Source organism: Nipponia nippon, unplaced genomic scaffold (genome assembly GCF_047370975.1).
Source record: "Nipponia nippon isolate SJK-2023a ecotype South Korea unplaced genomic scaffold, ASM4737097v1 scaffold_24, whole genome shotgun sequence".
Taxonomy (NCBI): domain Eukaryota; kingdom Metazoa; phylum Chordata; class Aves; order Pelecaniformes; family Threskiornithidae; genus Nipponia; species Nipponia nippon.
In genome coordinates, this window is record NW_028262341.1 from 4,035,076 (window position 1) to 4,047,490 (window position 12,415).

General features: G+C 36.1%; 1 protein-coding gene across 11 annotated transcripts in view; it reads right to left on the reverse strand.

Moving 5' to 3' along the window:
• Positions 1 to 12,415, reverse strand: part of MEF2C (myocyte enhancer factor 2C) — a 127,530-nt gene that overhangs the window by 8,951 nt on the left and 106,164 nt on the right. For 7 of the 11 annotated variants that reach the window (XM_087761410.1, XM_087761413.1, XM_087761416.1 and 4 more), the window contains 4 exons: positions 6,250 to 6,422; positions 4,940 to 4,963; positions 3,887 to 4,016; positions 2,861 to 2,996 (listed from right to left, as the gene is read on the reverse strand). In XM_087761410.1, the coding sequence (XP_087617536.1) occupies positions 2,861 to 2,996; positions 3,887 to 4,016; positions 4,940 to 4,963; positions 6,250 to 6,422 (463 nt within the window). The remainder of the gene's footprint in view (positions 1 to 2,860; positions 2,997 to 3,886; positions 4,017 to 4,939; positions 4,964 to 6,249; positions 6,423 to 12,415) is intronic. The other 4 variants (XM_087761419.1, XM_087761415.1, XM_087761417.1 and 1 more) reach the window with 1 other exon arrangement.

The following is a 12,415-nucleotide window of genomic DNA, read 5'->3' on the forward strand; positions in this document are numbered from 1 at the left end:
TTATCTATACTGAAGATTCTTCAGATGAAATACTGTTCCTATGTTTGCACTTATATTTTAGAAAAGTCAAAATTTCACCTGTGGATGATACTTAAGGAAGAAAAGATTCTTAGACTGGGAAATATGGATGAGAGAGGACATTTTCCACATAATGGACTTCTGCCTAAAAAATTTAAATCATTTATTTCAAAGTTTGGAATGGACTTCCCTTCTGCTTAGCAGCAATTAACTTCTGATAGACTCTTTGGTCCATGTGAAATAAGTAGTAACCCTGTTTGTAAGAGACATTGCAGCAATATTCAGACAAAATCCCAAAGTTTTGGGAAGGACTGATTTTCAATAGAATTTGTGTGTATTTTTTCCAGATGTGGACCTAGTTAAAAGACCATGAAAGTACAATTTTGCTTTTTAACCTAAAAAGTTGAAAAGTCTGACTTGTTTTAATGTCCCAATCATATCAAAACAGGCTCTAGATTGTTATCGTATTCACCAGTCTCAGCAAAAGGCCAAAAGCTGTGCAGACAGGGAAAGTGAGCTACTCCCATGACCTCAGGTATTTGCCCTCAAGCCCACTGGCACTAGTATTGTTGCAGAGTCAACATGAAGAGTTAAGAGTTAGGTTGTAGAGATCTTCTCCAATTATCTTAACTATGGCTCTGACAGTGCTGCTGAAATTGTTGGTGACTTATCCGGAGCAAGCTAATATGTCTAACCATATCCTATTCTATTACTAACCATATTCTTCTGCCACACATTGAGGAAGCAGAGCTGGTTTTCACCTTTAGGCTTCGGTGAAAAACACAACCTGCTGGAAAACTAGGATGTCTCTTCCAGTAACTCTGTTTTCTCACAGGTCTTTACACCCTAGTGTTACCAACGAACATCTCACAGTTGCCAAATCTTTCCAGTATATGACCTCACTCAGTGCAGCGATTTGGGTTGTCAAACCCTTTCTAGATGTATTTTCTCAAATACCTGGGGATGACCAAAATTTTGTGTGATTGTTTTAATATTCTTGCAAATTCTAGCTCAGGTTGACATGGACTGAATACGTTCTCTACAATTTCAAGTTTTTCAAATAATCCAAAGGTTAGCACAGGTGCTTTTGCATGTAGAACTCAGTGACTAAAATAAAATAAAGAAATGCTTATGATTTTCTGCAGAGATAGAAGGCTTCTCCAGAACTGTCAGTGAAGCAGCTTTCATAGCTGAATTCATTTACAAATCACTGAAAGAATAATAATAAAAGTAGCAACTCAGAAGGTATTCCACCAGCCACAGCCATTACACTTTGACATTCTGTGATATGAATTAGAAACAGATGACGATGTGTGACATATCTGAAAAGGCATGTAGTTAGTTTAGGATTTAATTTGTACTCTTTTGGTTAACCAAATAGCCTTATTACATTCTTTGGTACACCACTGAAGACAATCATCTTATTGTAAGGCTATACATTGACATCTAACGTGAGTTTTCAATTTATTGGAGACTTTATGTCTTTAGTTGTACAGTTAGCCTGAATATTGCCCCAGAAACAGTGCAAACTCAAAAAGAAAATAGAAGAAGCGTAAGAGAAAGGTATTAAGACTATTTTTTCTAGTACAGCAACTATTTCAGTTGTATGTTTTTATGTCGTTAGTATCTATATATGCTTTTTTATATAGAAATGAAGTTTAAAAATTTTTTGATTCCTCTGAAACACTTGTCTAGCTGTCCTTTAAAAACCCAAACCATCTATACATGGTAAAGAAATTACAGTAAATTACAAAGAGTGGTCAGATAAATTAGAAGGAGAATTTTGAAGTTTAAGCCACATTTATAGTATTAAATAGTTTCATATTATGGCAACCATCTTGCAAAGAAATTAGTGCATATGTGCAACAGCTCTTTCTGGGGAAAAAAAAAAGGAGTTTACTTTTCAAATGCATGTGAATTAAATTTCTCACCATAAATACACTCCAGCTGTTTTCAGCTTCTATTTTTATAATGTAAACTTTTAAAATTCAAACATGTCTAGCCATACCTTAGGCTACATGTGGTGTGCTGGTGAATGCCTACAGTCTTACTCAACAGAAACTGCAGATACCAGGATTTTTGAAAATCATACTCTTAAAGTTCACTTCAATGAGCCAATAAGTTGCTTTTTCAAGCAACTTCCCTGTGTGAATTTTCACACTTTTAAAAATCCTGAAATGATTTAGCAGTGTGCTTCACCAATCTTGATTATATGTCTTGAAATTAGCCACTAGAGGGCACGAATACCTATCCTCCTCAACACAGGCAAATCACAAAGAGTTTTGTGGGCTTATGGTTCTTAGGCCTAATTATGTTATTTGCTTGTAGAAAACATTTCCAAAGAAATGAAACTTGAATGTTAGAACTGAGCAGAAGGGAGTATATAATTATTATACAAGGTTAAGGCTTAATCTCAGGTCAAATCATTATGCCACTCTTACTTGGTTAAAAATATTTAGAAAATTTTCAAGTTTACTGTAAATGTTTGTGCTATAGTAACTGGAAATAAAAAGCATAAATGGCAAAACACAGCAACTGCATAATATAAGTGTTTAGTTTGGTCTTTAATAGTGAAATAAAGTGCTATTTAAAGAAATAAAGAGTAAAACATGAACAGTAGTCTTTACTACACTACTGAGAAAATGTCATGGACACAGAATATTTCATTGTAGCTACCTAGCAAACTTTTCATGAAATACATAGTTCCAGTTTGGGGAAATGGAGGTCTTTCTTAGACATTGTAAATATGTGCTGATATGTTGTCTTGATGTATTTCAGATTTGGGATTACTGAGGAGACTGAAGTCACTGTAGAATGATAAAACAAAGAAAACACTGCTTACCCCAATTGACTGAGGGCAGATGGTGGCATGTTATGTAGGTGTTGCTGTTGCCAGCCAGTCACAGAACCAAGATGAAGAGCACTGGCTGTATTAAACCCAGAGAGAGATGATATATCTGCACTACTCAGAGAATATTCTAGATTTGAAAACAGAAAAGACAATAATTAAAAGAGAATTAAAGAGGAAGCAATTAAACAATAACTAGCATTGTAATTTTCATGTCACTTTATCAGCCTTTTAATTTTAATTACACTAATCACATTAAGTTGCAGCAGAAAAAGTAGACCTTCCTCTTCTCTCAACTCATTAACTTGGGAGCAAATAATGCACTAATAATTATTCTGCAATTTAGCAGGGTTTTTCTGGATCGGGAAGATCCAAAGCATTTTTAGCCTGTATACCCACCATAACTACAGATGCATTCTCACAGAGTCAAAGACTTGAAAAACACAATAATATTTTGGTGACAGTCTTCCTTGCAGAACCCAGCAGGCAGCCTATATCTGAACAATGCATAACTTCTCTAAGAGCATTGGATCTGTTTGCTAGCATGCTCTATACAGCAGCAATGTGAAATGGGAACTGGAAAGGATGTCTTGAGGCTTCATTTCTAGTCACTCCCAGGTAACTATGTGATAGCCCACAAAGTTATAGAACTCTGTTTTGAAGCCAGTGAAGCTGCTTGCTCCTACTACCCTTATGACTTTAGGAAAGTGCACTCAACTACATTAAATTGCCTATGATATTAGTGGACTAAGAAATGTCTTTTAAGTTACATTTTTTATTAAAGTCAATGAAATAAAGCTATCAAAGCAGTTTTCCATTTGAACAAAATAGCTAACTTTTAAATAGATATGTCTCAAGTTAGTGACAGACATAGAATAAGTAAATGCAGTGCAAAAGCATATCAGCTATGAATTTTTCAGTTTCTCCCAACGAACATTAGCTAATTATTTTGTACTGAGATAGACATTTGTCAGCATCTTGCTCCCTCCCCCACCCTTTACATCTTGCACCCATACTTACCAGTACCATATGTTGTTGAGATGGCTGATGGGTATCCTCCCATCCCTTGCCCTGGTAGAGTAGGAGTTGCTACGGAAACCACTGGAGTAGCCAATGACTGAGCAGACTGGGAGTTATTTATCCTCTGATTCTTTTAAAGTAAGTAAAATAAACATATTATTGACTAGTTTTAAGTCAGTTGAGTGTAGTAGCTTTCTGGGTATGTTTTGTGCACGAGAAATACAGGCTGATACAAATTTCTAGAAATTAATCATTTAACATGTGGCTTTTATGAACTCTGCCAACCCTATCATTTACAAGACTTCAAGAGACCAGTTGTCACCATAGTAACCCATTACATCAGTATCTCCTAGGTAACTGAACTAGTAACAAGTAAGATTGCTTTTATTGTGGGGAGAAGAACAGATCTTGTGAAAAACTAATGAAATACATAAACTATATTCCCATCGTTTTCCTTTTCACTCAAATGAGAAAAAAAACAAAAAAAAAAGGCAAAAGAAACCCCCCCAGACCCAGCCCTACCGGATTTTATGCTTTGAAAGTGAGGGGCACCCCGAGATTGCTGAACACTGAGCTCTTACCAGCAGATGGTGCTCTGACTACTTCGTTTTTGTGCAATAAAACAAACTTCAAGAGTGTTAGGTAGCACAGCAGGTTAGGTAGCTTATCTTTAACTCCGCGGCACTAGATGTTGCACTGTAAAAATTGCACTAGAGAACTCTAATCCTGTGAGCGGCAGGATAAAATGACCAGAGAGCCACCAAAAAAATGTCATAAGGCTGTGCCATCTTCAACAGCACAAGTTTATACGCTCTCAAAGCACCATCAATGAGAAAGCTTTATTCTAGCATACATAATTTGAATATATGCAACAACTGCACCTGGCCTTCGATATTGCTAAATTAAAAATTATGATGACCTTTTTGTTCACAAAATAGTTATGGTAAAGTTTTCCATTTTATTTCAACAACACTTCACCTACACAAGTATCAATCATACAAAAGAACTGATTTTCTTTTCCTTGTTATCAAGATGAACATCACTACCACTTACCAGAAGCAGATCAACATCCTCAGACTGAGTGCATAGGAAAGGAGCATTAAAAATTAGTGAATATAAATATTTACCAGGATGCAGATTTCTAGCTTAGGGAATATTTTCACCTGATAGAGGCAGCAAATTAAACACTTTCTGAGCATAGTTTGGAAAAATAACACTTCGTAGATCTCCTCTTTGTCCTTCTAATGGGATGTTTGTTTCAACTGCGAGGACAACCTATCCAGCTTTCAGAACAAGACTTTCTCTAAGAATTCATTATTTCTTCCACAGTCCCAGTGGCTGCAGACTGTGTTGCTATACCTGGTTTCAGGAGACCTAACCATTCACAGAATCCCTTAGAAAGTATCAGTTTTAAGAACCTTGGAATAAATCATTTGATGCAGACAGCTTGTCACTGCCTTGGTTGACTTTGAGCATTGCCCTGTAGGAGACTATCTGTTACTTATCCTCTCAGAAGGCAGCATCACATTTATGGAGGGTTTTAGTGTGATATTCGAAGTTAATTTATTACGCGTCAAGCTGAAGTAGCCAACTTGGAAGTTGTTTTAATAGTGTCTGTTACATAATGGAAAAATGTGCTTAGAGTGTCACTTAAATTTACCATCAAGAACCTTTTTAAATTAAACTCACTTTTAATGTTAAATCACTCATGAAAGATTTACTTGTAACCACTAACCAACTTCTGGAAGGGAACTGCAAGATACGCACACAACACCTTCACGATTCAACCTTCTAGCATAATAGCCCGCCTAAATTTCATTAATCCTGGCAGGAGATGCTGCTGGCAGATCCTGGCAGTTTCATCCTGTTTTTTTATCTGACTCTATCAATTTGCTACCTTTTATGATTACAAAATTTGGCCTTTGGAGCTCAGAGTGATACAGTTCAAATTAATTTATTTGTAGTTAATCTGTCATCTGCTCAGAGTCTGTGTGGCTAAATAATTAAGAAAAACATAGTAGGTTAGGAATACTCAGGGATAAATTCAGCTTTTATAACAAATCCAGGAAAGGCTCTTCCAGCTACTAGGAAAGAGAGTGCAGAAGTTTAGACTGTGCAGGACACAGTTCCTATTTTGCAACTCAGTAGAAAAAAGGGAGGAAGTAAATATGACTTCATAAAAGCAATCGAATAGGCTCTGCCTACATCCTCAGCTTGATGTCAAACCTTAAGGTTAGACAGAAAGACCAAACAAGCAAGAATGTGGAATGTTATTCTGCTGATTTTAGTTGCTTGAGCAGCCCTTGAAATTCCTAAATCTCTCTTATCTGAAGGAGACAAAAAAAGCTTTGAAAATGCATTACCACCGATGGCATTGTATTCTTGCTGCCAGGTGGAATAAGCACACGGAGATCTGGTTTGCGGTTGTTCATTCCCAAATTCATTGGAGGTGGAGATTTTGCTTGCATATTCTTGTTCAAGTTGCCAGGTGAGACCAGCAGACCTGGTGAGTTGCGGGGGTTGCCATATCCATTTCCTGTTTAGGTAAGAAAAAAGGAAAAGGAAAAAAAGAAAAGAAAAAAGAGAGAGAATGATTATAAACTCCAATGTATTTCTGAAGACTGAACACTAAAAATGTCAAATAAAAAAATTCAAGGTAAATACCTGCATCATGTAATGTATTTTTATAGGAAAATACAACACATTGTATATTTGGAACAAGTCATCTTAAACCCCTTTCTCTCATGGCTGCCAACACCTCTGTGATGTGCTGAAATTAACTTCATTATATGACTCTGTTTACAGTACTATGGTATATAGCACAATATACTGGGCACTCAAAGCAGCCAAGATGTAACGTTTGCCTTACAAGAGAATCAAGAAGGTCAGACAATCTTATGGCTTAAAAAGATGCCAAAGCTATGTTGTGTTTTCTCAACAGCTACAGAGGATTCTGCCTTGCCTGACTCAGCCTTTTCCAGGTCATGATTTTGTTTTGTTTTTAAACAAAGGATGAGTATAGCAAGGCTATAATTTCCAGAAAAGGCAGGGGGAGGACTAGGAAGATTCTTAATGTTTTTGGCTCTCTTTCACCACACTTTTTGGACCCGATTCTGTCAACACTAAAGTCAATGGGAGCAAAAGCATAACCTTATTTGTAAAATACCACCGTATCTTTCATCTTCATCTCTCTGCTGCTTTCTGCAGGCACCAGGAACAATTCTGACAGGCTAATGCTTCATCTGCCATTTTCAGAAAAGGATTTCCTCTCTCACCATGTAGTACTGACAACTGTATATCCATAAGGTTATGGACCTACCATTCCACTAAAAATGAAACCTTCCTATTTCATCCGCCTCATTTCACCTCTTACCCACACAATGTCTGGGGAAAGAGATGACTTTTTAGTGTAGCCTTGAAATTCTGTCTGCACAGGCTCAAGAGAGACACAGAAACTGCCTGGTCATAGAGAGGGAATAGCATGAAAACTAGTACAGAAAGAGAAAACTTTCATCGATAAATAGCAAGAAAACAAATGCTAGGGGAGATTTTCTGTTCTGAGCTCATCTTTTGTTCACAGCTCACAAGCTGCGACACACAACCTAGAAACAGTGTGGGAAGATGAGCTGGTGAGTGTGGCAGAGCCCTATGAGTTAGTAGCACTGGACCTTCAAATTTCTTTCATAGTCCCAAAGTCAGTGAAGAACTCAATATCTCACTTTTTTCCACACATGAAATGGGGTTTGCAGCCCTAAAGGACATAAATGGATTATGGAACTAAATTTGATAAAGTCTATGAGGTGGGCATAAAATGACAGTACATGAGAGTGAATCTATCTTCTAGTTAGGATAATGAAGTGTGTCCAAGCACGACTAACATTATATTATGTTTTTAATCTGTGAGCACATCAGTTAATTGTATTTATCAGATCAGCAAATCCATGGGAAAAAAAAAGTCCGTCAAAGGCTAGTAAATACAAAAACACCACTTCAAAGTCTGGAAGACCCTGAACTGTGAACACTAGGCTTAGGACACAGGAAAAGTATCACAAAGTGCTTAACTTCCATATTTGTGAGGTACCTTTAGTCATAGGTCTGGCCTGGCTTGTTTATTCTCATGCTTTTTATTATCATGATCTCCCAAGCCTTTGCAAAAAGGAATTAAGATGAAAACTTAGAAGCACTCAGATCACTTCTGAGATTTTGTATTAAAATATTTTTCATAGTTAATCTTGTTTATTTCCTTAATAATATTTTACAGTTAGTGAGATAAAATGACTTAATGAAAAAAAGTGTATTTTACACTTATCATGCTAAAATAGCAGAAAACTGTCAAGAATTTTCCATTTTGTGTCAGTAGGCTTTTTTTCAAATGAACAATTGCTCTCAACATGAGTTTGCTATATGTTATGCTCTAATTAATGCTATGTGTTACTAGAGGCGGTGAAATTAGAAGGGGCATTTTGAATATACAATAATATTTTCTTCTAGAAAGTACAGTGCCTTTAAAAAGTTGGTATTTTACAAACCTAATACTGAAAAACTAATGACGTGGAGAAGTTGTGAACAGAAAAAACTGAAGCAAAAGTAGAGTTTCTCTGGTGCTGGTTTCATATAGGAGCTATTTTACCAACAGGAAGTAAAACTGCCCTGTGAAATCTGTTCTATGACAAGCACTTGTTCAGAGAGTGAAAATGATGCTGTTTGAAGCAGCAGTGTGTTTTCTTTTTAGTTCTACAATATACAACCTAAGATATTTAATGAAACAGCATGCACTACAATCTATATGCTTGTTTCTATAGTTGCAATTTTCAGAGAATAGAAACCCCTACAAGAACTCCCATTTTCTACATAAGATTTACTTAATATAATTTACTATTAAAAATTAAGAGAAAGAATGCATCTGTATAAAACTTTACTCTTCAGAAACTTTCGTCTGACCTTCATATTATTTACCTACTAATGTAAAATATTTTGAACAGTGATAACATTTCTTACATTTATATTTTTAGAACATCAAATTATTTTTAAGAACTACTGCAATCTTGTCTTTACCAGTAGATTTCTGCTGTTCATGGCATATTATGCCAGCTAGCATTTTGGAGCCATATAATAACCATTCCTCTTTCCAGCCACCAAATTGTTATTCTTTTGGTATAATGTGGATGAAGGAATGTAAGACTGTGGACCTTAAACCAATGATACTGAAACCCGTCATTTGAAAATCAGTGATGAATGCATGCATGTGGTTTACAGTTAAGAAGAGTCTGCATTTAAACCAGCTCTTTAAACCGTATCCTCTTTACTCAGAAAGCTGTGGCCTGCTCTGAGGCAGCTGTCCCACCTTCAGATAAACCCACTGAAGAGAATGGCCTCATTTACATTCAGAGGCAAAAAAATGTATAAGACTTCTAATATACAAATTAAGCCTTCCTTCATCCTATACTTTAAAATTATACTCTGCCTGGACAATTATCAATTTAGATGTGACTGTATGCAGAACATTGCATTCCACTATCCACTTGAAAGCGTAAAAATTATACGTCATGTATGAATGGATTTCCTGATTATAGATTATAAGAAAATGAAAAACAGATGGATTTTAGAGCAAGTTGGCTTTACATTTTTATTTGGTTAAAAGCCATATTCTTGCTGGAATAGAACATTTTTAAACATTACGGATATAACTTGTAATGTATAATGAAAATAAAAACAGTAGATGCACAAGTTTTAAAGGGCATATGTCAGAATTTGTAAATTTACAGCATTTTCAATTCAAGAAGTTTTCAAAGAAAATTATTTTTCCTCGTGTTGTTTGTTATTCTGACTTGAAAGACTAAAAATATTTTACACAGAGAAGAGCTTGTTTCTAGACAGAACTAGTGGAGCAGCACGTGTCATGAAATGCAGTGCCAGACTTTGTATTTGGACTAATGGCAGAATATAAAGACACATGCTTTCTGAGCATAGAATGCTCTTCCTGGGCATGTTCCCACATTCTGCATTTAGGCACAAGTGTCATTGACTTTAGAAGGAATTCTGTCCAAGTACACTTTTCAAAAACATCCAGAAAAGTTATTTTTGTGCACCAGTAGTTAGTCAGTCAAGAAGAATTATTTAAAAAAAAAGTTTCATTTACTCATGGAAAACTACGATTTGAAGTATGTTACAAAATCATGTACTACTATCTTAAATGATCACTTCCATGTTTTAAGAATTTAAGGGTACGAGTAGGGCACAAATTTATTCAGGACATGACAGAGATCAAAGTTTACTTCTCTTCTTTCATCTCCCATTAGTAACACCTGTACCTTACATGTAGTTTTGGTCCTTGGTTTTATAGTGGTTGCAAAGTGGCTGCAATTCTTGATATTCTTAGAGTTAGGGCAATAATTCTGTACTGAGCATTTAAGCCAGGAAACTTTCCATGTGTTAAGGTAACACAAATGAGAAAAGAATAATTTATTTCCATATCTGTCAACATTCTTGAACAGCATTGTCATGATTCAAGGTCTTTAAGCCTTGAAAAATTGGAAAATGTTTGTATTTTGATTTCTTGAAGTTTTGAACATTTCTTATCCCTACCTGTTTCTTTTGTGATTTCAAAGATACAAAAATATACTGAATGAAAAAAACCTCTATGGTATTCCTAGAACAACAAAGAACAAGCCACACAATTTATATGTCCTTTCTTTGATCTCTCTTTTATTTACTCTAATACTTTTCACTGACCATATAGGTTGAGGATTTACAAGATCTTTAGGTTACCTGGGATGCCTACCTCCCATTAATTTTCATAGGAAAAGAGCTTTCAAATTCTCGAAGGAGTTTCAATAACATTAATGGTCATTTCAAGTTTCCAATAAGTGTATGCTCTTACTTGTGGAAATTATCACAATCCTTCCAATAAGAATATGTACATTCCATTTCATGGAGGATTCCTGCTTCTTACTGGATGTGTTAAATGCATGTCCCATATATATGACATTATGACTGACCACGAAGCGTCTCAAAAAGAATGTTAAATTTAGAAGGAATCTATATAAACATGAGAGCCAACTATGCTACAATTTACCTGCACTTCAAAAAAAACCCAAAAAACATATATAAAAGAATCAATGCAGTAATAGACATTTTGCTAAATGTACACCTAGTTTTGCACTTTTCACTCAGTTAATTTTCCCACTTTCTGGAGAAATGGTAATTGTACCTAATAGTAATTAAAATGCAATTAAAAGGTTCCTTTTTTTTCTTACAACTTATGTGTAAATTTTTTTTTTAATGCATGCACACTGTTTGAACATGCTATGGTTTACCACCCAAACAAAACAGATACCAACAATGAAGCACTAATGCCAGGAAGCTGTACGGTTGTTCAGCTAAACATAGTTTTAAAAAGAGATAATTGAAGGTTCTTACTCACATGTTGCATGTTAGTCATCTCACGGTACATAACATCTACTAACTGCAAGTGGTAGAAGAAAACCAATCTGCAGATACGCTCACCCAGAAAAAAGAAAATCTTTATGTTAAAGTAGCTGCCCATTCCCACAACTTTACACTAATGGACCTTCTTTACTGAATTACCGGGATCCAATTCGGACAGATGTGGTATATAAAACCTACTGACTTTGTGTGAAAGAATTCTCAAGCATCTTGTGAAATACCAGCTGCTTTTTGGACAGAAATAGGATGAAAGTGCTGTGAATGCATAGACATTTGGAAGAATGAGAAGAGAATGAGGAGAAAACTATCTCAACAACTCTTTGTTATAGTTTTAGAAGCCAAGCATTTAGAAATAATGTAAATAAAAAGGTAGTGATTCCTACAACAATATAAGGCTAAGTTGATATCGAGGTCTCTCTCTAACTTACTCATTCTTGCCATGCAGGTTGTATAACTGTTAATGGGAAATTCCTGCTCTTCAAGTCTAAAGCTATGTAAAGGGCTCTAATGGCACTACAGTTGTCCTGTGCTGGGAAAAAAGACAGTATTTGGGAATCACTAAAATACTGTTAATACTGTAGGCAATTCAGGTGTACATGGAGGGCCACCTGCACTGGAACTGCACAAAGCTAAGGGTTACACTGTTCATCCCATTTCATGATTCTGGGTGTGAGTGAGATCTCATTTTGGAAATCAGGCAAACCTCCACTGCTTCCACTGCAGCAGAGGTAGATGGTCTCATCAAATTTCCCAAAGCAAACTGTGTGCATGATCTTCTTATATTTGTAGTATATTATGAAGAAAGTGACTTCTTTGTTCTGTGGCTCACATTTTTCAGTTTTGCTATGTCTCTGGGCTAGTTCAAGTACTTAGGCTCAGATCCTACATACTGAGACAGCATGGGTCTTACTGCTAAATCTCACGTTCAGTGTCATTAACAGTCCTCTAACCAGTCTTATGGTTCCGCTCAGTGCACCTGATACAGACCCCCACCCATGGGCCAACATCCTGGCCCATTCCTATCCCCTTCCCCATGGAGGTGACTGATGACCGGGGCTGGGTCTGCCCCCAGGTGCCCCCTCA